Source organism: Petaurus breviceps, unplaced genomic scaffold (genome assembly GCF_028583685.1).
Source record: "Petaurus breviceps papuanus isolate PSGF00001 unplaced genomic scaffold, PetGlider_PUasm1.0 175, whole genome shotgun sequence".
Classification (NCBI taxonomy): domain Eukaryota; kingdom Metazoa; phylum Chordata; class Mammalia; order Diprotodontia; family Petauridae; genus Petaurus; species Petaurus breviceps.
This window is the reverse complement of record NW_027185764.1, coordinates 24,956,471-24,981,475: the sequence shown is the minus strand read 5'-3', so window position 1 is coordinate 24,981,475 and position 25,005 is coordinate 24,956,471. Positions and strand designations below refer to the sequence as shown.

At 43.6% G+C, this 25,005-nt stretch overlaps 1 protein-coding gene across 1 annotated transcript in view; it reads left to right on the top strand.

The window, feature by feature from the left end:
* The first annotated feature begins 7,882 nt into the window (after nt 1-7,882).
* SDR42E2 (short chain dehydrogenase/reductase family 42E, member 2) overlaps nt 7,883-25,005 on the top strand; it is a 31,504-nt gene continuing 14,381 nt past the window's right edge. The window contains exons 1-7 of the mRNA XM_069085361.1: nt 7,883-8,644; nt 9,079-9,174; nt 11,147-11,204; nt 12,503-12,621; nt 16,582-16,657; nt 19,428-19,510; nt 21,879-22,016. Of these exons, the coding sequence (XP_068941462.1) occupies nt 7,883-8,644; nt 9,079-9,174; nt 11,147-11,204; nt 12,503-12,621; nt 16,582-16,657; nt 19,428-19,510; nt 21,879-22,016 (1,332 nt within the window). The remainder of the gene's footprint in view (nt 8,645-9,078; nt 9,175-11,146; nt 11,205-12,502; nt 12,622-16,581; nt 16,658-19,427; nt 19,511-21,878; nt 22,017-25,005) is intronic.

Below are 25,005 nucleotides of genomic sequence, written 5' to 3'. Positions count from 1 at the left end.
TTCCTCTAGGTGCCTTCCTGTTCTATCTACTAAAGCATAGAATGATTACAAGGAATAGCAGTGAAGTTACAGATTCTTGAATTATCCAAATATTTTACCAGGCACCATGTTGGGTGCTAGTGATACAGAGTTGAAAAGGACAGTCACTACCTACCTTTAGGGCCCTTATAGTCAAATGGGAATAATAATTTCTGGCATTTATGTAGGGTGTCCCAAAAGTCTTGGTGCAGTTTTATGCTATTAAACAGCATATTAAAACACAAATACCTTAGGGATGCCCCATAGAATACTTTAAGGCTGGCAAAATGCTTTCCATGTATTATTTTATTTGAGTCTCACAACAATACTAAAGGGTGGGTACTGAAGGTATCATCCCCATTTTACAAATGAGTAAACTGAAGCTGAAATGAGAGCAGTTAAAAAGCATGTTCACAAATAACTACACCACTTGATAGTGTGTGATAAGAATAAGGAAAGATCAAAAGCTTGATAATAAAGTTTAAGGAGGTGCACATCTGGGGAAGACCAAGGAAGGTTATATGGATACGGTGGCACCTGAGCTCAGCTTCAAGGGAAGAGGGAACTTTCAATAGGCAGAATTAGGAGGTTATTACAATTGTCCAGGCAGTGAGGGTGGCCACCAAGTAGGTGACAGTGTGAGTGGGAAGGAGAGAGCAGAAGAAAAGCTGATAATATATATGGCCCCCTTATCAGATCTGTGGATGGCCTGAAACTGAGGGAAATAGCAACACGTGGAATGAGAGAGTAAGGATCCAGAAAGATCTCAACAGCCTAAAATGATGGGCTAAAGCTAAGGCAATGAGATTTAACAGGTTCCAAAAAATCGACTTTACACATATGAGATGGGGGACCAGTGTTCAGGTAGCAAACGGTTCATATGGAAAAGATCCAGGGAGATAATCCCAGAGGACTTGAAACTTACTACTCAGCATGCAGAATAAGACAAATAGACATTGGATGTGTCCAGTAGGAAAATTTGTTTTGTTTGACTATGGGTGTTTGAAACTTTTTTCTTTTTTTTATTTCAAATTTTTTTATTTTATTTTTAGTTTACAACATTTAGTTCCACAAGCTTTTGAGTTCCAAATTTTCTCCTCCTCCCCGAGATGGCATGCAATCTGATATAGGTTCTATGCATACATTCACATTAATCATATTTTTACATCATTCATGTTGTAAAGAAGAATTATAACCAATGCAATGAACCACAAGAAAGAAGAAACAAAACAAAACAAAAAAGAGAGAGAGAGCAAATAGTATGCTTCGATCTACCTTCAGACTTCATAATTCTTTCTCTGAATGTGGATAGTATTTTCCATCATGAGTCTTTTGGAGTTGTCTTAGAACTTTGCATTGCTGAGAAGAACCAAGTCTATAAAAGTCATTGAACAACGTGGCTGTACAATGTTTTCCTGGTTCTGCTCACTTCACTCAGCATCAGTTCACATACACCTTTCCAGGTTTTTCTGAAGTCTGCCTGCTGATCATTTCTTATAACACGATAGCATTCCATTATATTCATATACCACAACTTGTTCAGCCATGCCTCAGTTGATGGGTATCTCAATTTCCAATTCTTTGCCACCGCAAAAAGAGCTGCTATAAATATTTTTGTACATGTGGTTTCTTTCTTTCTCAACTGGGGCAGGGAATGGGTTGGGAGGGTGCTAATTTTAAAAAAAATTTTTTTAAACTACAGGGAAGTCAGTAGGCTGCAAGCTCAGTTTATTAGATGAATAAAGCCAATGCAATCTTAGGTTGTACTAAGTAAGATACAGTATCCGGGAACACAGGAGTTGATGTTTTGTACTTTGCCCATCTAGAAAATGAGCTCAGTTGGAGGACCATATTTTAGGAAAAACATGGATAAGCTGGAGAGCATCCAAAGGAAACTGACCATAATGGTGATGGAAATAGAGACCGAATCACCCAAGGATTAGCTGAAAGAGTTGGGTTTGTTTAGCTTTTAGTGAGAAGAAGAAAACACTCAAGGGAGAAAAGTTAGCTGTTTTCTAAGTACTTAGGGAGTTCTCTGTCCCCTGGAAGAGAAATTCAACTTCTTCTATTTGGTCCCAGAGGCCAGAAGTGGGGTAAATGGGTAGACTTGCCAAGAGGTAATTTTAGACTCCATATTTAAAAAAAAAAACAAAATAAAAAACAAGCAAAACTTTCTAACAATTAGAGTTATCCAATAGTCTACCTTGGACGACAGTGGAATCCCCTCACTAGAGGTCTTTAAGATGAAAGACCATATGTTGCAATTGTGGCTGGAGAGCCATCATTTTGGTACAATTTGGACTAGACAGCCTCTGAGGTCCCTCCCTACTCTGACATTCTGTAATTCTGCTTAGTACTTCTTCATGTCCCTGTTTTATTAGGATCTGCCTTATAATTGTTATGTATTTATTGTATTGTTGCCTTTTTGTGTGTTTGTGTATGTGTCATATATATTCACCTTGTGTATCACATATCAGTCACTCCTAGACTGAAGAAAACTGGCCAAAGAGAAATACAAATCTCCTCGTAATCCCCATTATCTAGCACAGTTTTTGCAAGCACTTGATATAATGTGGAAATAGTACTTAACCTGGAGAAAGAAGAGACCTCGGTTCAAATAGCACCTCCTATGTCCATTAACTGGTGAGATGACAATGGGCAAGTCACTTAACATCTCTGTCAGTTTCCCCATCAATAAAATGGGGGTAATGATACCCATAGCACCTATCTTACAGATATCAGATATACCTTATAGATAGTCTGGAAAGTACTTTTGCAAACTTTAAAGAGCTATTTGTAATCATCATAGAATTATACTGCTATCTCACCAAAAGGCACTAAAAGGAAAAAAAATCCTCCTCACTCCCTCTCCTCAGGAAAGTAAGTTCTTAACCCCAGAGTTTCTTTACCCTGGGCCCTCTTTGGCCGTCTGGCAAAGCCTATGGATCCCCTTCTCAGAATAACATTTTTAAATGTAGAAAATAAAATATTTAGGATTACCAAGGAAGTCAATTGCATCAAAATGTGGTTACTGAAGTATTTTTAAAAATCTGTGATAGGGGCAGCTAGGTGGTACAGTGAATAGAGTGCCAGCCCTGGAGTCAGGAGGACCTGAGTTCAAACCTGGCTTCAGACACTTGACCCACTCATTAGCTATGGGACCTTAGGTAAGTCATTTAACTCCAATTTCCCCTCAGAAAAATTGTGATATAGTAATATTTAACTATATGTGTGTATACATCTATATGTACATATTATACATATATATGTATTATACAATAATTTTGAAGTAGTGCCACATTGGGTAGAGTGCTAGACTTGGAGTCAGAAAGACCTGGGTTTAAATCCAGTCTCATTTACTAGTTGTATCACTTTGGGCAGGTCACATAACTTGCCTCAGTTTCCTCATCTATAAAATGGGGATAATAATAACACCTACTTCCCAGGGTTGTTGTAAGGATAAAATAATATTTGCAAAGCCCTTTGCAAAGTTTAAAGTGCTTTGTTGTTATTTTTGTTAGTGCTATCATTATTGTTGTTATTAATTTTGAAATCTGCAACAATTATAATGTAATTTGAAAATATCCATGATTTCTCTTCATAACAAAGTCTAATGTTACTTTGGTTTGTTGTCTATGTTCATCAGTAAAGGACATATCAAATTTTGATTAGAGGCTAGTAAAAATAAAGATGTAATTGTTTTCCCATTTAGGTTCATAGGCCCACTATCCATGGACACACACCCCCTTCCCAGATTAAGGACATTTCCTGTACCTAAACTATCCCTTTTTGCTACACATTGTTCATTTATAAGTGTTTTCCACAAGATTTCAACTGGATAGCAATACTGGATGAGCTATCCGTGGGACTCAATCCCCCATGACTGATTGAGCCCATTTATAATGCATTTGTCTATTGCATTGGTTCACACCCCCAAAACCTGTAAAAGAAAAGAGGTTCCTAAAAAGTAGCTTTGTCTGATCGGCACATGTTGTCTCCCCTGCTAGAATGGAAGCTGACTAGCTTCTGTCCTCAACACCTAGCAGAGTGTCTAAGACACACAGACACTTAAATACTTGCTTGACTCCTAGCTGGTCTTCCTGCCTCCAACCATTCCCCATCTCCATAGTTCAGTCAAGCAAGCAAGAAGACATTTATCATTTGCCTGTTCTATGTCATGCCCTGTACTAGGCATTGAGGATAAAATGGCAAAAGTGCCCTCACTCAGAGAGCTTACAGACAGACACATGTACACATGAACATGTACATTCAGAACACATGTATAGATATATGCAGAGCACATACAAAGTAACCTTGGAGGGGATGGCATTGGCAGCCGGAGGGGCCAGGAGAGGATGCAGACAGGAGGTTCTTGGGTTGAGTCTTAAAGGGAAGAGATAGATTTCCAGGCATGGAGGACAGCCGGGGAAAGGTGGAGAAAAGCAGTAGAGTTAGACCCCAGAGTTTATTATATAGATTATATACATATTTGTGTATACATATACATGTATGTATATATACACATGTGTATATAAAATGTGTATGCATATGCGTACATGTGAACTTAAAGAATTTGAAATGATACCTAACAGAGGAATTTACCCTGGAGGAAATAGGGAGCCATTGTAGTTTCTAGGGGCAGGGAAAGGGACGGAAGGCAGTGACATGGCCAGACCTACACTTTAGAAAGTCCCTTTGGTGACTGTGTGGAAAAGGGTTCGGAAGGGAGGGAGGTAAGGAAACCAATTAGGAGGATATTGTCATCTAGGTGAGAGATGATAAGGGCCTTCAGGTGGGGGGCTGTGTGAGTGGAGAGAAAGGAGTATATGTGAGAGATGATGTGGGGACAGAAATAGGAGAGTTGGCAGCCGATTGTATATAGAGTGAGAAAGGATAAAGAGAGAATGGAATAAAGGAGGGAGGAAGGGAGGGAAAGATGATGGAAGGAAGAAAGGAAGGAGGGAAGGAAAAGAAGAAATTGGGGAAGGAAAGGAAGGAGAGAAGGGAAGAAAGAGAAGGAAAGGAGGAAAGGGAGGAAGAAGAGAAGAAGGGAGGGAAGAAGAATGGGAGGGAGGAATAAAAGGAGGAAGAGAGGGAAGGAAAGGAAGGAAGGCAGGGAGAGAGGAAAGAAGGAAAGGAGAAAGGAAGGGAAAAAGGAGGAAAGAAGAGAGGAAGGGAGGAAGGAAGGAAGACCATGCACTGTGTTAAATACTTTACAAATACTTCATTTGATCCTCATAACTCTCTGAGGGAGGTGTTATTATCACCCCCACTTTACAGAAAAGGATAACACTAAGGTTTTGAACCTGTTTGATTGAAAAGATAGCCCCAAACATTGTGAATCCTAAAGCGCTACAGTTATTCTTGTGTGAGTCTTGACTGAAGGGAAGTAACTTAAGGGCTGGGGGTGGCTGTGAGGGGGAAGGTGGCCATTGATAAGGGAAGGCTTCCTGGAGAAGATAATATTTGAATTGGGCTTTAAATGGTGGTGAGATTGGGGTGGCTAGGTGGTGCAGTGAATAGAGCACCAAAACTGGAGTCAGCAGGACCTGAGTTCAAATCCAGCCTCAGACACTTAACACACAAAACTAGCCATGTGACCTTGGGCAAGTTGCTTATCCCCAACTGCCCTACCTTCCCCCCTCCAAAAAGAAAATTTAAATGATGGTGAGACATTGCAGAGTAGTAGCTAACAATGGTGGGTGGAGGAGGAGCAATTAGGTGGTACAGTGGAGACAGTACTGGGCCTGGAGTCTTCTTCCTGAGTTCAAACCTGACTTCAAACACTTACTAGCTGTGTGACCCTGGGCAAGTCACTTCACCCTGGTTGCCTCAGTTCCTCATCTGTAAAATGAGCTGGAGAAGGAAATGGTAAACCACTCCATTGTCTCTGCCAAAGTTGTCACAAAGAGTTGGACACGACTGAACAATGACAACAAATGAGTTTGAAGCTAGTAAGACACATATTCAAGTTCTGTCTTTAATGTGACCCTGCCCAAATCACTTAACTTCTCTGTTCTCTAGGCAATTTTTTAATATTATTAATAACTTCTAATTATAATTATTATAATTATAAATTATAAATAACTTTTAAGACTATAAATTTCAGAGAAGGTACTGGGCTGTATACATGGAAAATGTCTTCATCAGGACTACCCTATATCAATGAAATCACAAATCTAATCCCTGTGCCCCTTTAAATGATAGTAGCAATGTTAAAGCTTTGCAAAGCATCTTGCATACATTATCACATATAACATATGACCCTCAGAACAACCCTGTGAGGGTAGGCGCTGTTATCCCCATTTAGCAGATGAGGAATGTGGAAATCAGAGAGGTGGACTCTATATTCATGATGTGAGAAGCACACTGGTGGGGCTCACAGGGAGTTAGCCCAGAGGACAATCCGCTGTCCACCACTTCCCTGGGGGCCCTTAGGGGAAACCCCTGTGATGGCAAACCCCTTCTCACCGAAAGAACTCTGAAGCAGAGTGGACAGAGAAAGGCATGTATTACACTTCCTGGGAAAGAACAGGTGTGGTGCTCACTAGGGATACAGGAGTGAGGGTGGACTGTTCTGTCCTTCCTGTTGGGGTTAGTTCAAATTCCTCACTTTATTTGCCCGCATTCCCTCTTCATGCAGATTACACAGGTGTGGTAGGGAGGATACTTGAGACCTGGGTGGGACTTCTAGGAGCCCAGCTGTTTGTCACACCCCCACCTTTCTAGTTCCCCTGGCATCAAGATGGCCATTGTCTTAGTAAAATAAGATAAGGGAGCTTCCCCACAGCTATTATTATGTCCCAATAACTTTTATGGGGGCAAAACAAGATACCATAATATCCCCTCTTACAATGATCTTGCCAGCATAAGACCAACAGGCTGAGTTGATGACTGTGGGAAAGCATGCCCAGTACTTTCTTGGGGCCAGCAAATGAGCTGGAGGTAAAGACATCGGACCTCTGGGGCCTGATCCCCATCTCCCTCCACTGAGGAAGCATGGCCTAAATACAAGGCTCTGGACAAAAAGGCCTCTGATATTCCTTCCACCCCAGATCTACGACTGTGGCCTTCTGATTTCCAAGGTCTTTTTTTGGCTCTACAGCCTCTGAATCCCTGATGCCTTGCTAAAAGTCAAGTCAAAAAGTAATCCAGACACTATGCTAATTAGATCTGGGAATACAAATATAAGCAGAAAAAAAGGCACTCCCTGTCTTCAAGAAGCTTATATTCTAATGGAGGAAGATAATACATAGAAGGAAACTAGAAAGGTGATGGAAGAGATGAAGGTATGCCATGCTGGGACATTGCAGTGACAGCCCGAGTGGATCAAGAGGGCAGCCTGGAGAGCAATGAAAGGCACAGATGGCCCCATACCCAAGAGAAGAAAGGCCCTGCTGTGCAGAACTGAGGCCTGGGGGTGGCGGGAGAGGGCAGAAGGCAAAAGTAGCTTCTCCACAGATTTTCTCAGGGGTTAGCCCCAGATGGAGTAGTCAAATCTGGGGCTCCCTTAGCCTCTACAGGGGCTTAAAAAAAACCTTGCCCTACAGTGAATCTCCCCAGCTGAATGAGGAGCTGAGGTAGCCATACATGGCTCCAGATGCAGAAGCCATTTGGAAACACTCCTTCCCCTTTCCCAGGGTTCTGAGAAAGCTAAATTCACCAGCAACCCTAGGTTTGGCAGCTTAGAGGCCAAATGAATTTAGCCCTTGAACCTGCGGTTCTGCAGGAGACGTGACTAGTTTCTTTCTTAAAAATTGTTGTTGGTTTGTTTGTTTGGGGGGTGGGGACTGATTTGCTATTGTTATTGTGGAATTTGTTCAACAGGTGCAAGGAGGCAGTGACCTAAATGGGACTTTAGAAGATGAAATCCAATCCCACAAGCTCTTCCCCACACCTTTGTGGAGCTGCCACCTTAGGGGAGAAGAGCTGCCCTGTCTGCCAGGCCTGGAGAGCAGGGGAAGGACCAGGAGCCTCCTGTCCCAACATGGCTCAACCCAAAGCTGGTGGTCTGACAGTACCCCAGGGCCAAGCACCCCAGAGCCAGGCATTCCAAGGCCAGACACCCCAGGGCCAGGCACCTCAGGGCCAGGCACCCCAGGGCCAGGCACCTCAGGGCCAGGCACCCCAGAGCCAGACACCCCAGGGCCAGGCACCTCAGGGCCAGGTACCCCAGAGCCAGACACCCCAGGGCAAGGCTCCTCAGGGGCAGGCACCCCAAGGCCAGGCACCCCAGAACAAGGCACCTCAGGGCCAACTACCCCAGGGCCAAGCACTCCAAGGTCAACCACCCCAAGGCCAGGCACTCCAAGGTCAACCACCCCAAGGCCAGACACTCCAGGGTCAGGCACTCCAAGGTCAACCACCCCAAGGCCAAGCACCCCAGCGCCAACTCCAGGGCCAGGTACCTCAGGGCCAGGCAAGCCAGGGCCAGGCTCCCAACAACAAACCTAAGGAGCAGGCAGAACCCCCACATCCCGCCAGCCAGAAGGCCCTGGTGACAGGAGGCGGTGGCTACTTTGGGTTCACTCTGGGCTCCAGCCTTGGCCAGAGGGGGGTCTCAGTGGTTTTGCTCGACATCCAGCGTCCTAAATGGGAGCTACCCAAAGGAGTTGTATTCATCCAGGTATGGCTGGGATTACCTTTGTAGAAGAAACAAGACAGACTCACACAACAGACTATGCTTCTGTTGGGAGAAAAAAGTTATTTTTGCTTTGTGGGGTTGAGGAGAGATGCTGGTGAAATGGGGAATTTTTATCCATGGCATTAAGCATGCCAAGTTGGGGGTAGAAATTTTGGGGGCAGTATGAGGGTAAGGGAAGCTGGGTTGATAGTCAAGCCATTTATAAATCTTTTCTATCCCAAAGACCAAGGTTCCTCATGACTCAGTCAGGGATTTGACAAATCATTCTTGCCCAGCTCCTAATAACCTAGTAAAACAATGTTTCTTGAACAAGGAAGTCTTTGTTTATCTCAGGGTGAAAAGTTAGACTGAGGGAGAAATTGGGGTTCTAGTCAAGGACTCTCTCTGTGTTTCCATCTCCTCTCTCTGTTTTCCAGGGTGACATCCGGGATGGGGAGGCCCTATATCGAGCTTGTGAAGGGGTTGACTGTGTTTTCCATGTGGCTTCCTATGGAATGTCAGGTGCTGAAAAGGTGTGATCAAGCCCCACCCTCCCCCCTGCCCCCAGGACCTGGGCCATGTTCCAGGTCACCATGATTGACGAGAGGTGATGAGGGAGCTTCTTCTCCCTTTGTGGATGTTAGTTTTGTTGTTTTGTTTTGTTGGGGGGGGGGGGGCCGGCAGAAATTTAGAGGAAAAAAAAATGAACTTCTATGAAATGTTTGGCTTTCTGAGGATGAAAGAATTCATTTAACAAAAAATGATTAATCCACGCCCCCCACCCTGCACCAGGGATGTAAAGACAGGAATGAGACAAGAACTTCACAGAACTTCAGTCTACTCATTTGTCTCCCATATTCTCCATATGTGCTTTCACTCTCTCTTGTTCCTTTCTCTCTCATTCTCTCTCGTTTTCTCCCCTTGTTCCTCCCCTCTGTCTCTGTCAGTTTGTCTGTTTGTCTCTCTCTCTCACACTCACACACACACATTTTCCCCTCTTTTTTGCTCCTTTCTATCTCTCTGACACACACATGTGGGTGACAAAATGATGGAAGCAGGACCAGGATGGGAACACAGGACAGAGAGGGGGAGTCTTGTGTTTGGTGAGTCAAAGATACCGAGAGCTTCTAGGTAGGGACCAGAAGCCAAGATTTCAGTCCTCCTTGGGACTTCCTTAGGATGTCTCAGAGTGACCCAGAGGCATCATGGGTCATGGGATTTATCTTATTTCTCAAGGGGACTAATGTCCAATGCTGAAGGCTTTTTTGAAGGCATACTAAGCCCACACGCACTGAGTAAGTCCCTCCCTGCCTTTGTGTCTCACCTCTTTCAGTGAACTGAGCTGAGGTGAATGAGAGACCCCTGGGACTGAGTCTGAGAAGAATCTGTGGTTTGGAACCAATCAAAGCATAAAGGAAGAGTTCCAAGTCTCCAGGCCTTAACTTGTCCCTGTTCTACCGATAAGGGATGGAGCAGGGGACTTTTGTTGGTGTTTTCCCAGTTGTCTATACCCCATCTGAGAAGTAGAGTGAGGCTTGGAGCTGGGGGGGGGGGACATGGGAAGGGGGAAGACATGCGAGAACCCCTGACTCTGTTTATGGGAACAGGCAGCAACCATAGAGGACCAGAACTGAAAGGGTTAATAGCGGCCAGCTGTGGTACCGCAGAACACTCCTTTCTTTTTATCTGGTTTTATCTTCTTAAAACCAGAAGCAGAGTGATGATGGCCGGTGGTGGGAACGGTGCTGGGGTGATAGGATCATATATTTAGAGCTAGAAGGAACCTGAGAGGCCATTGGATCCATCCCCCCTCAGATGAGGAAACTGAGGCACAGAGAGGCTAAGTGTAACATAGGGTAACATAGCTAGTAAATGTCTGTGGTGGGATTTGAACTCCGGTCTTCCTGACTGCAAGTACCCTATCCACTAGCCACAGTGTTGTCAAACTTAAGTAGAACCAGATCCCACAACACTGGTGACTTAGAAAACCACAAAATAACATTATCTGTGTTGTGTCATTTTTGTTTGTATTATGTTTGTATTGATTTTGTTAAATATTTCCCAACTACATTTTAATCTGGTTCAGGCCCATCACTCTGACTGACCTGTGGTCTTGAGTTTATTGCCTCTCAACAGGACCTGGATTTAAATCCCACCTCTGATACTTCCTGTGTGACACACTGGACAAATTTCTTAACCTCCCCAGGCCTCAGTTTCTTCATATGTAAAATGGGGGGTGGGGAGGGGGGAGGACTCTGGATTTCCATAGCTTCTACATCTATGATCCTCTGATCGAATGACCTCCCATCCCCATCTCCCCTGTAATGGCTGGGTATATTCCCAACCCTATCAGCACTCATGTATGCGCACACACACACACACACACACACACACACACACACATATACCCCATGCCCTAATCTTGCTAGAGCCTGAGTCTGCTGCCTCAGCATCCAGCATGTATGAGGGAGACTCAGCAACTTTCGTCCCATCTTCTTCCTGTAGTTGCATAAAGAACAGATTGAATCTGTAAACATTGGCGGAACCAAAATCGTGATTGACGGTAGGAGCTCAGCTGCCCACTCCCTAGTGCTGTGGCCTGAATCTGTAAGACTGCTGTGCTGTGCCCTGACCTTTCCTCTCCTCTCTTCTCTTTTTGAGAAACTGTGTGCTGACCACAAACCTCACCTGACCATCTACAGGAGCTGAGCTGGGAAACCTGCAGGCAAAGTTCCCACTGACTTGGGAAGAACCTGACCCACCTTCCAGAGAGTGGGAGGCAAAGAGTTCCTATTCTTTCATCTATGTGTGGCCTGATCTGGAACATTTCTCTCTCTCTCTCCTACAAACTGGACCTGCCGAAGAGTGGCCAATTTGAGTCACGCTGAGGGTGTGGCTGACATGCCCATAACCTTAAATGCAGAGGTCATAGATAGAGGGGAAGTAAGGGTAGGGAAGAAGAGAAGGGAGTATTCTGGGACTCCAGGGATATTCAATCTCAGATTAAAACCACTTTTAAGTGTTTCCAGCCCAAAAGGTAGAGGCTGAATGCCAGGAATGGGAGGAATAGAAGTCAATGAAAATGGAAGTAATGATGTATTAAGGATTCATTAAGCATGGCCCTTCCTTGATATTCTGGTCTGGGAACCTCTGAGTTTCATTTCTTGATATCTGGAGTATGTCTCCCATTAGCGCCCTGGACTTGGAATCAGGAAGACTTGAATTCAGATCTTGCCTCTAACACTGTGACTATTCAAGTCACTCAAACTTTTTTTTAAGCCTCATTTCCTTATCTGTAAAATGGGCATAATAATGGCAAGGTTGTCAAATGCAATATTATTTGCAAGTCACTTTGCAAACTTAAAAAATGCTCCATGAAAACCCTCTGTCTCTAAGGTTATCTGGCAAGAGTTCTCATAACTACCTTATGTATAAAGTAGCTTTTACTGCTACACACACTCAGCCAGGAAATAGTTTGGAACCACTGAGTACCTAAAGAATGATGCTGCATCTACCATTCTTATCTTAGTAGGGGCTAGGCCTGCCCTTGGGGCATACCTTGTCATCAGAGCACAGGGACCCTCGCTTGGAGGATCCCAGTTTAATCAGTGCTCAAGCCATTGTCTTGTGACTGAGGAGACCCACGACTCTGGCTGTGTCCAAAAGAGCAAGTAAGGAGAGGTGGTCTCTTCCTAAGGGAATGTTCCTGATTGTTACCTCCCTTGTGGATACGTCCTCAGCCATCTCCTTACTCTCACCAGGGCCTCTGTGTGTGTGTTCATATGTGTGTATATGTTTTTGCATATCTATGTGTTTGTATATTTACACTTGTGTTTTGTATGTATATGTTTGTGTGGACAGTCTGCATCAAACGGCAAATTCCAAGGCTCGTCTACACTAGCACTGTCAATGTCGCATTTGGGGGAAAGCCCATTGTGCAGGGCAATGAAGACTCCGTGACATATTTCCCACTTGAGAAGGTACAGTTCCTTAGGATTAGAGGACTGGGCTAGGGAAAGTGTAAACCCACCATCCTATTTGAAATGATGCAAATTTCTTTCTCTTGCCTACTCTCTCACTCCTGTCTCACTGTTTGAAACTGAATAATTAGGGCTAGCTAGGTGGTATAGTGGATAGAGCGCCAGGCCTGAAGTCAGGAAGACTTGAGTTCAAATCTGGCCTCAGACACTTACAAGCTGTTCGACCCTGGGCAAGTCATTTAACCCTGTTTGCCTCGGTTTCCTCATCTGTAAAATGAGCTAGAGAAGGAAATAGCAACCACTCTAGGATTTTTGCTAAGGAAACCTCAAAAAGGGTCATCACATAGAATCAGAAATGACTGAAAAACAACAACTAAGAGACAGTCTTAAAAAGATTTTCCTAAAAGGCATGTCTATATCCCCCTCCTACCTCACCCCCAACTCATTAAATTCCAGCGCTTCCCTTTTACTTCTCAAATCAAAATACAAAGGTTGGCATTTAAAGCTCTTTACAACTTAGCACCATTTCAGCTCTCTCCTATATTTTTCCCTTCCCTGTACTCTGCTGTCAACCATGCTGACCTATGTGCCATTATTCACACCCATCATCCAGCCCTCCATGTCTCTGAACCGACTGTTTCCTCTGCTGGTGATACTCTCCCTGTCCCTTGTTTCCTTCCAACCTCAGCTCAAACAGCACCTTTTTCCTATTTGTGCCCCACACTACCACTTTCCAACACCCCCACCCCCACCCCCACCAGCCACTAGCATCTTCCCCTCCAAGGTTACCTTGCTTTATATATGGTTACAAATGTTCTCTTTATAATGTGTGTATATACATACATATATGTGTATATAGAGACATATACATACACACATACACATATATAGTATATGTGTGTGCATGTTGTCTCTTCTGTTACTTTGTTTCACACACACACACACACACACACACATACACACCCATATCTAAGCTGTAACCAAAGCCTGTCGGTTTCACCTCTGCGGACATCTCCCTGGGATCTGCCCCTTCTCTCCTCGGACACTGCCACCTCTTCCTCCCCTCTGCTGCTCTCATCTCATCATGCTTGGATCATTGCAATACCTTGCTGGTGGGTCTGCCTGCCCCTGGTCTCTCCCCACTCCAGTCCATCCTCCATTTGGCCACTAATGTGATTTTCCTAAAGCACAGATATGACCACGTTAACCCCCCCACCCCCCACTCAGTAAACTCCAGTAGCTCCCTACTGCCTCCAGGAGCAAACACAAAATGCTCTGTTTGACATTCAAAGCCCTTCATAATCTACCCCCTCCTACCTTTTCAGTCTTCTTACACCTTATTCCCTGCATGTCCTCTTCATTCTGGTGACATTGCCTTCCTGGCTGTTCCACAAACAAGACACCGTATCATTTGACTATGGGCATTTTCTCTGGTTCTCCCCCTTTGCATGGAACAATCTCCCTCCTCCACTCTGACTACTGACGTCTCTGGCTTCCTTTTAAGTCCCAACTAAAATCCCATTTTTTACTAGAAGCCTTTCCCAAACGCTCTTAATTCTAGTGGCTCCCCTCTAGTAATTATTTCCTGTTTTTCCTGTACATAGCTTTATATACATATATATGTATATAGACATATATGCATGTCTATATACATATATGTTTGCATGTTGTCTCACCCATTAGACGGTAAGCTCCTTGAGGTTAGGGATTGTCTTTTGTCTTTTTTTGTACCCAGAACACTTAACACAGTGCCTGGTATATAGTGTTTAATAAATGTTTACTGACTGATTGATTTCTTTATACCCCAGTACCTAAGACAGTGCCTGGCATATTATAGGTGCTTTATACATATTTACTTAATTGATGAAGATAATACCATGGAATAGGATCCATCCATGTAAGGTAGTATAGGGCCTTGAACTGTGTGAGTCACACACCCTCCCCACCCTAACAGCAATGGAGAAACTTGTTCTTAATTCAGAAGTTACCATCAGTGAAACCCAAAGAGAAGGAGATACAGGTTAATGCTGCTACATCCCTCCCTGACCTATAACTGAACTCTGGAGTCTCACACTAAATATGATTGGAGCTCCTTATCAGCAAGGGATGATGGGAAGTTTAGTTCTTCCCAAGTGGAAAAAGGGACTGAAGGATCATGGGCAGTGGAAATCCAGGAACTTTTGGAGTATGAATCAGGTTCTCACTAGGCCAGCTGCCAGCCAATTGCAAGGGAAGGGCACTGCTACCCAAATCGTATATAATCATGCAGTTTGAGCCTCGTCTGGCTCCCTGACCCACTCAAGGAGGGACCTACCTGTATGGAATTGTTACTGTACTGGGACCTATCAAATTTATCTCCTCTGTACTTCCTCTTCCTCTACCTCACCACTCCCTGGCAAACTGACCTCTCTCACTCTTGGGAGTTCCTGTTGTCTCTAAACCTCACTTATTTGCTGTCTATACATAACATAAATACTGAGTTTTTATCTCCAGAGATGAGTGAAGTACACTTAGACTTAACTAGGAACCTATAATGGAATGTTTTCTTTCTCCTCTCCTCCTTTCCTCTCTTTTTCTCTCTTCGCCTCAACTCTTCCCTCCCTCACCCACCCCCATATGCAATCTCAGTTGTCAGGTCCTATTAATTCCATTATAACACCTATCAAATACTTGCCCTTCTCTTCATGCAAATGGCCACCACTTGAGCTCAGGCCCTCTTTACCTTTTGCCTAAATTAGCCTCTTAGTTTGTCTTCTTGCTTCTGGTCTCATGTCTTTCTAATCCACCTTCCACAAACTGCCAAGATAACAGGTTTTCTTGAAGCACAAGTGTAACCATGTCACTCCACTATTCAAGGAATTTTCAGTGGCTACTTGGTGTCTCTGGTATAAAATACAAATTCCTCAGCCTGGAATTTAAGGCCCTTCATAATCGGGCTCCAGTCTACTTTTCCACAGTCTCATCACCCCCCTTAATGTACTTTGTTCCAGTCAAAATGGCCCTAAACTCACATTTCATCTCCTGCTCCCATGCACAAAGTGGCCCTTCTGCCTGGAATGCACTCCCTCTTCATCTCTGCCTCCCTTTCTTCTGTTAAGGTTCAGCTCAGGTACCATCTTCTGTGAAGCCTTCCCTGATCTCCTTAGATATTAACCCTTCCTAGTGCCTCAAATAATATTATATTTATTTATGTATGTGTTGTATCCTTTCAGTAGAATGAAATCTCCCAGAGAGAATGGACAGCTTTGTTTTTGTCTTTCTACCCACAGTGCCTTGCTTGCAGTTTTTTTAAATTAAGTGGCAATGTTAGACTGGGAAGTAGGAAATTTAAGTTACTTCTTACTGACTATATAGCCTAACCTCTGATCCTCAGTTTCTTCATCTGTTAAATAGGGCTAATATTACATGTACTAGCTACCTCATTAGACTACTATAAAGAAATCATGCTGTAAACTATAAAGGTAAATTATTAGGATAGTGGAAAGGGGAATTTCATCTATCCCCTTAACTTGGCACAGAATTGCACCTAAAGCAGCCTAGTCAGATTGGGAGTGAAGCAAAAGCTAAAATAATGTTATAAACTGTAAAGCATGATATAAATGTGACTTAGTAAGGATGTAAAGGATCAATTTATCCATCCCCCTGATTCTGTACAGGACAGCTTCCTAGCATAGCCCAGACAAATAGGGAAGGTGGGCAAAACCCCTTATCAGTTCCTACAGAAGGGGTGCCCCAAATAGCATGTTTGAAAATAAGAATGAAGTGTGGGAAAGGGAGTACAAGATTCAATCATATCTCAAGGGGGTTTCATCTCATATCCTCCAATCACCTCGTTACCAGCGAATCCCTGAGAACATTCCTAGTGTGTGAGCAGTAGATATAGTTACAGGTGAAGATAATGATGGAAGAAGGCAGCCCTGGTTACTGACCTCCCCTGTGGCTCTTTTTTCTCTGCTTCAGCACATTGACCACTATTCACGGACCAAAGCCATCGCAGACCAGCTGATCCTCACATCCAATGGAACCCCACTCCCTGGTATGATGGGGACAAGGCACATTTGTGCCTATGTGGAGAGAGAAAGAGGAAATCACCAGAAGACATGGGGAGTGACCTTTGCTGCCCCAGAAAAGTTCTCAGTTTGTTTTAAACTGATCACAGAATTTCAGAGTTGGAAGGGAGCCTGTGTTCATCCAGTCCAAACTATATGCCATCCTCCCAAAAAGAATCCCTGCCACAAGTGCGTGACCCAGGTTTTGCTTGAAGACTCCTGATAACTCACAAGGAGGCCCATTCCATTTCTGGACACCATTAATTGTTTTAAAAAAAAGTTTTTCCTTATTTCGAGCCTAAACTTACCTCTTTTTAGTTTCTACCCGTTGATTTGTATTCTGCCCTCTAGGACCAAACAAAACAAAGCATCTCCCATCCACATGACAGACACCACCCCTGCATCTTCTCTTCTCTAGACTTAACACCCCAGTACTTTCAAATAATCCTCATACAGATTGTGCTCAAAGACCTTCACCATCCGCTTTGCCCTCTGGGTACTTTCCAGTGTATCAACGTCCTTCTTAAACAGGGGTGCTCAGAATTAGATCATGGTTTTGAGACCCATTTTTGGCTCTAAATTATAAATCATGGATTTCGCTCCCATCCTCTCCAAAAGAATATCACCCAAAATACTGGATGTGATGCTGACTATTGCTACCATCCGGTGTGGGTGTGTCCCCCCAAAACCTCAATTCCAATGAAAGAGGAGTAAAAATTTCTGGTGTGATGACAGATACAGACAATTTCAACTTCACTTCCCAATAAAACAAAGGATCTCCCGTCACTCTCACTTACAGATCTCACTTTTTAAATCTAGCTTTGCCATTGCAGGGTTACTCTCCTACCCAAGCAAATGTGACTTCTGGCTCACACCTCCCTCTTCAGCCCAGCAGCTTCTGCAGCGGACACCTGATCCTCCTGCTCAGAATTATTTATCAGAGCATCCCCTGAGTTTTCCATGTTAAGGAGAGTCATCTATACCCTACCAGGCTGTCTGCTTACCTGGGCAGCATGCTCCCCAACAATGAGTGTAAACTGCAACCCAATTCCTGTGCCCAGGTGACCTTAAAATTAGAATGAGCCATTTACAGAAAGAATGAATGCTTCTTACCTAATCACTAACCAGGGATGCAGCCCCTAGGGGGTCACCCAGGATAGTTTCTACCCCTAGCCTTTCTCAGAAGGAGCAGCATCTCTCAAAGCTTGGCCCTACCTAATCCATTTGACACCTGGGGCTCCAGGAAATCTTCCTTGATGCCTTGTGACTACCTGTTCTCCAAGGACAGGGACTTTTAGGTCACTTTCTAGGTGGTCATCTGCAATAAAGCTAGGTTCTGTGGGGATTAAAATTGTCCAAACTGCAATAAGAGAGACTGAGGCAGAGCTCTGAGTCAATAGCACTTTATTAAAGGGACCATGGTCCCCCTCTAACGAAGGGGACCTCAGATCTTCCTCATGATCTGAGATACCCCCTTCTTCCTTTTTTCCAGACCTCATTTTTATAAGGTTTGATATCAGATTTGATACCTGAACATTCTAAAGAGGCTATACTAAGTACAGAATCCATTGGTTAATAGATCTTTGCAGACCAAAAAATGATGTATCAGCTAAAAATGGCATGTCAGCCAGAGGATCTCCAGTTGGGCAAGCATGAGGCATCTCCATTGACTAAGGGGTCATAAGTTGGTCACCTGCTCATGTTGGACAAAAGAGAAATGGTCCAGAGGTACAAAACTAAGTTGGAAGATTTTCCATGTAATTAAGTCACCTCCACTATGCTGGACTTGGTCACCATAACAAGGAAAAACAAGGGAAGAGGGTCTCTAGTGAGCTTCCTATGATTAATCAGGTGAACTTACAACCTGTAGCTCATAGCTCTGGGGCCTACTATACAGAGCTTATAGTCACTACTCCTATGGAATCACAGCAAACTGATTAGTACTGACTGGAATAGGACAGAGGTACAAATGAATGATTTCTCACAGGCCTATACCTGGCTTGATCATTAACTCACTATGTGACCTTAAATAAGTGGGCTTTAGGTTTCTCTAGGGTCCCCTCCAGCTCCAAAATTCAATTCTATGATTCACATGGGTGGATTCAGCCAATGTGTAGTGTAGGGAGGGGGATGTTAGGAGTAGATCAACAGTAATTTTCATTATGCTTTCTAGTACTTTCCCTTCTATGATTATTCTATAATTAAAACAATATTTAAGAAGAATCTAGTCCCTTTTGAGTGAAGACAACTGTGCTAACTCATCGCCAGACCCACCAAAGATGTACAAAGAGTTATGTCTTTTGTTGCAAGGATGGATTTGCGCTCTCTTGTGACAAGTGGCATACATCTGCAAGACAGCTGGGTGGGGGTGGGGGTGGGGGTGGGTACCACCTGTGGCTGTGAGTGATAATGGAGCTAGCTACACAGAAGTGAAGCCCAAGACCTTGGACCTCCTCTGTAGGAACAATGGGGACTGGTAGGAGCCCCTCCCCAGTCCTCACAGGACCAAACCGAGAGCAAGGTGGAGCCGTCCGTACTCCCTGACTCGCTGCTCTGTAAAGAGCCAAAAGGCTCCCTCTGATATGTCACTCCCACAAAAGGGCTAAGCACAAGCGCCATGCATAGAATGGGCTTGGTCAACGGGCAGATCTTTAAAGGGGGTATTTTGATTCGTCCTTTCCCAAGACTGAATGTGCTCCTGCATAGTCACTCCCTCATCCTGTGGGCCATCTGAATGTCCTCTTCTCTGTATTGTAGGGGGAGGTACCCTTCGAACATGTGTCCTTCGTCCCCCAGGCATCTATGGACCAGAAGAGCAGAGGCACCTTCCCCGCGTGGCAGTAAGTACTCTTGTCCTAGCAGCTACAATGGAACAGAAGGAAAACTCGGCATCAAGAGTCTTGTTCGAATCAATAAAATCCATCAGACATTAAGCACCTACTATATACATAGTACTGGGGATACAAAGAAAGGCCCCCAAAAATAGCAGTCCCTGCCTATAAGGAGCTCACATTATAATAGGGGGGACAGGTAAATAACTAGATATATGCAAGAATAAATGAAGGCAATCTGAGAGGAAGAATTAGTCAATAATCAATTATTAAGTGCCTACCGAATACCAAGTACTGAAGATACGAAGAAAGGTAAAAAATGGTTCTTGATGCCAGGAAATGCAGAAATCCTGCAGACAGCAGGGCTTGAACGGAACCTTGGAGGGAGCCAGAGAATCTAAGGGGGGGAAGGGCCAGAGCATCATGGGCACAGCAGACAGAGATGGCAGACTGAGTGTTGTATTCAAAGAACTACTAGTTTGGCTAGTGTATGGCTAGTTCGCAGATTGCACGGAGTACAGAAAATGGTACAAAAAAGCCAGGAAGGGGTTACAAAGGGCTTTAAAAGGCCAGAGAACTTTTGGCATATTTGATCCTATAGATAATAGGGAACTTTGTTGTTGTTCACTCGTTTCTTACTCTGTGACCCCACTTGGGGTCACATTGGCAGAGATAATGGAGCGGTTTGCCGTTTCTTTCTCTAGTTCATTTTACAGATGAGGAAACTGAGGCAAAGTTAAGTGACTTGCCCAGGGTCACAAAGCTAGCAAGTGTCTGAGGCAGGATGTGAACTCAAGAAGATGAATCTTCTTGACCCCAGGTTTGGCACACTATCCACTGTCCCATAGCTTCCCTAAGAGGAAGCTCCTGCAGCTCAAATCTAATGGGAAAAAGAACACGTACACAAATAACTCTGACAGAAGAAGAACTAGGGGAGCACAAAGGAAAGGTCTGCTCAGAGTTCTGTGAGAAATTGGAGGAGGGATAGACCGTTATTAGCTGCGGGAGTGGGAGAGTCAAGGAAGGTTTTGTGGAGAAGGTGGCATCTGTTACAAAGAATGGCAAAAGGAGAGGACATATTTTGGAGCAGTCACTGACGAAGATTAAATGCTAAATTACAGGACTGAAGAATAAAGGATTAAGAATAAGAGCCCCAGGGGAGGCCAGGTAGCACAGCGAGTAAGAGGACCGGCCCCAGAGTCGGTATGACCTGGGATCGAATCCAGGCTCAGACACTTAGCACCCACCCAGAAACACCTGGCCGTGTAACCTTGAGCAAGTTACTTAACCCTGATTGCTTTAAAAAAAAAAAAAGAGTAATAGCCCCAGCTGAGACCAGACAACACAAATTTTTAGTAGAGTCAGCTCAGATATGGGACTTCCTCTCACTACGTTTAGCAGTATGGAAGTAAACAGAGACTGGGATAAGGGAAACAACTACCAGTATCTATGACATTTCCTGGCACTGCACTAAACTCAAGGGATTAAAAAATAATAATAATTAAAATTTGTAAAAAGGCAAGAACAGCCCCTGCCCTCAAGAAGCTCACAGTCTAATGGACTAGACAACATGCAAACAACTATATACAAACAAGATATATTTAGGATAAATTGGAGATAATCCCAGAGGGAAGGGATAAACATTAAGAAGAACTGAGAAGGGCTTCTTGAAGATGGGACTTCAGCTGAATCTTGAAGGAAGCCAGAAAGTAGAAGAGATGAAAGAGGGCATTCCAGGCATGAGGGACAGCCAGCAAAAATGTCTTGTTGGAGGAAAAGACAGCAACTCATGGTTAGAGGAAGGCAGGGAGGAATCCTTCAGTAGGACCTGTTAAGGGGTCCTCTGAATGTGTCTGAGTTGCCAAAAACACTTGAACAGGGCTAGGGCGAAGCGCCCTACCCTGTCAGTGACATACTTTGTTGTTTGCTGGACTCCTTGTGTGTCGGTGGGAGCCAAGACAGGTGCCAGTCAGTCAGCACTAGAATGAGAAATTGCTTGTGCATCTGGGAACCCTGTTGATAAGCAGACCATCCTATCTTCACGGTCCCGCAGTTCCCAAGGGAAAAAAATGTGGCTTTTGCCATCTTAATTATTCATGATTTTCCCTCCCCTGTCACTCCCATTTAGGAGGAGATTTCTGTTTCTTCCTCTTTCTGTTGTATTCTCATAAATATGCAACCTTCTGTTTGGATTGTGAACTCTGTGCTTGCTTAGAGATCCAATGGCAAGTTTATTTCTCTTTTAATAAACCTAGTTGCAACCCACATGGACTTGTGAGGTGGTAGTTAACAGATCTGAGGGTCCCCTGACTCTCCTATTCTAAGCTGCCCAAACATTCCAGAGGTCAAATCTGTGCTTCCCCCCTCTCACTTTCAGGGCAGCATCAGGAAGAGACTATTTACCTTCAAATTTGGGGATCCCAGGACACGTATGAACTGGGTCCATGTACAGAACCTGGTCCAGGCACACCTTCTGGCTGCAGAGGCCCTCACTGCGAACAAAAGCTACGTTGCCGTAAGTTCTGGACCCTTTCCTCTATTAAGTCCCTGGCTGGCTGTCTACCTGAATGTCCCCATTCAGCTGGGAGTGGGGGGGAGGGGGGGTCTTGTCAGGCCAAGATTGCTAAAGGAAGTGGTGCTCCTTTCTCAGAGTTCTTTTCCTTTAAGATGCAGCTCAGACACCATCTTCTGCATGTTCTACCTGCCCCAAATGTTAGTTTCTTCTCTCTCATAGTACCTTGTATTTGACTACTTGTGTGTGCACATATATACATATATGTGCACTTATTAAGTTTATATTTATATTGTAAATATTGTTATATGTGTTGCATCTGTAAAAAAGGATAGCTAGATAGAGTGCTGGGCCTAGAGTCAGGAAAACTCATCATCCTGAGCTCAAGTCTGACCTCAGGTACTTGCTAGTTGTGTGACCCTGGGCAAGTCACTCAACCCTGTTTACCTCAGTTTCCTCATCGGCAAAATGGGCTGGAGAAGGAAATGGCAAACTACTTCAGTATCTTTGCCAAGAAAACCCCAAATGGGGTCACAAAGAGTCAGACACAACCGAACAACAACAACAAATCTGTAAAAGAGGGATAATAATAGCATTTTACAAGGTGGTTGTGAGAATGAGATAATATTTGTAAAGCACTTTAGCACAATGTCTGGAACATATTAGACAACAAATGTTTATTCAAATGTCAGAATTTAAGTTCCTTACATAGCTTGTCCAAAAAACAGTTAATAAACATGTTGGATTGAAATGGAAGGCTTGTCTAGGGAACCAATGGGATATTATGGCTGCTTAAGTTATTTACTAGAAATACAACAGGGCAGCTAGTTGGTGTACCGCATAGAGCACTGGTCCTAGAGTAGGAAGATCTGGGATCAAATCTGGCCTCAGACACTTGATGTGTGCTAGCTGTGTGACCTTGGACAAGTCACTTAACCCCAATGGCCTTGCCTTCCCTCTTCAAAAAGAAAGAAATACATGCTTCCTCAATAACTTCACAATGTTATTTAAGTGACTCAGGTAAAATATTAAAAGCCCATAAAACCACATAGTTAACAGCACAAATATTTTTATTATGAAAAAGGATATATAATCATTTTATTCTTTCTACTTGTAACCCTAATTCCTAGAATATTGTCTAGCACATAGTAGTTGCTCAATAAATACTTCTTAATTCATTGACTGGCTTTGGTTGTACCTTGAAGGAATGGAGAGAAGGATCAGGAGGCCACCGATGGCCCTTAGAGCAGCTTCACTAGGCAATGTCATTTACACAAAGACAAAACATCAGAACTAGAGGGAACCTTAGAACTCACCTTGTCCAACTATCCCCCACCCCTAAATGAATAATTAAGCATTTATTAAGTACTTACTGTGTACTAGGCACTGTGCTACACGCACACAAATACAAAAGCAAAGAAAGTCTCTCCTCAAGAATCTCATACATTCTAACAGGAAGGGCTCACAGACAGGATATAGTGGCAGCTGGGGCTGGGATGTCACAGGAATTTTGAGTGGAGCCATAAAGCAGCTATAAACATTTCCTGAAATAATGGGAATATGGCTATAATTACTTATTTTCACAGCAAGAGTAGAGGGGGGTGAGGAGTGTGGCCAAAAAATGGCGGGAGGGGTGAAACATGGGTAGGTGGGACAGGGTGTGGGGGTGTCTGGGGCCAGCTAAATATAATGAGCTCTCTCACCCATCAGTGAAGCAGGAAAACTCCTCCTTTTGAGTTCCAAATCTGACCTTAAACATTTCTTAGCTGTATGACCCTAGGTAGGTCATTTAACCCTGTTTGCCTCAGTTCCTCATCTATAAAATGAGGTGGAGAAAGAAATGGCAAATCATTCCAGATCTATGCCAAGAAAACCCCAACTGGGGTACCAAGAGTCAGACGTAACTGAAAAATCACTCAACACTCATCACTACACCCATTTTACAGATAAAGAAACTAATACCCAACAAAGTAAAATCACTTGCCCAAGGTCATAAAGCTGGTTAATGGTGAACCAGGACTAGAATCCAGGTCTAAGTGCAATTACAATTCCTTCCACTATAGTAAATACGGCAACAGAATTAGGCCACCAAGCGGGTATAGTGAGCTCAGACTTAGTCCTAGAAACTTTGGGCGCTGAGTTTTACTAAATATAAAAGCTATGACCCTCAGCCTTTAATATCTCCTCTACCCAAAGCAGGGAGAGAAATAAAAATTATCACATAATTAAAAATTTTTTCCATATCCCCCAGAAAAGCAGAACAATTCAACAAATTCAATCAGTCAGTCAGTCAATCAATGAACAAACATTTATTAAGCAACTATGTTCCAGGCCCTGGGCTAAGCACTGGAGATACAAATACAAATAATGAAAAATCCTTCTCTCGAGGAGTTTACATTCTAAAAAAGGAGACGAGTATAGACTGACAAAGACAGACGATACAGATAGTGCTGTAGGTACTGATGTATGTATACACATATATGAATAGCTGTAGAGACAGATATAGACAGGGATATAGATGTAGATATAGATCTAGGTACAGGTATGGATATGGATAAGGATATGAATATACATTTAGATCAGATACAGATCTAGAGAGAGTTAAATATTATATTTAACATACGCCTCTGCAGGTACCACTCCCTCTGAGCTCCTTTCCCAATTTACATTCACATTCTTGGGTTGACTTCCTATAAGGCAATTGCTAATGCTGGGTCACTGTGCCTGTTGCACCCCTCCTAGGCTACTTTCCATAGGGCAGCTACTACCTTGAGTTTTAAGGGGTGCCCTAGAGATACTGACTCCTAAAATGATAGCTCATGAACTCCCTCCAGTAAGCTTCCCTTCAAATCAGTCCTTTTGAGACAGCCCTTCACAAAAGCATTTACTCAAAAGGCATAGTAAAAACAGTAACTAAAAAACATTCCTTCCAAAAACCTGGAGCATGCTTCCTACAAATATACAAAGAGTGTGCACGAACTTGAATACAACA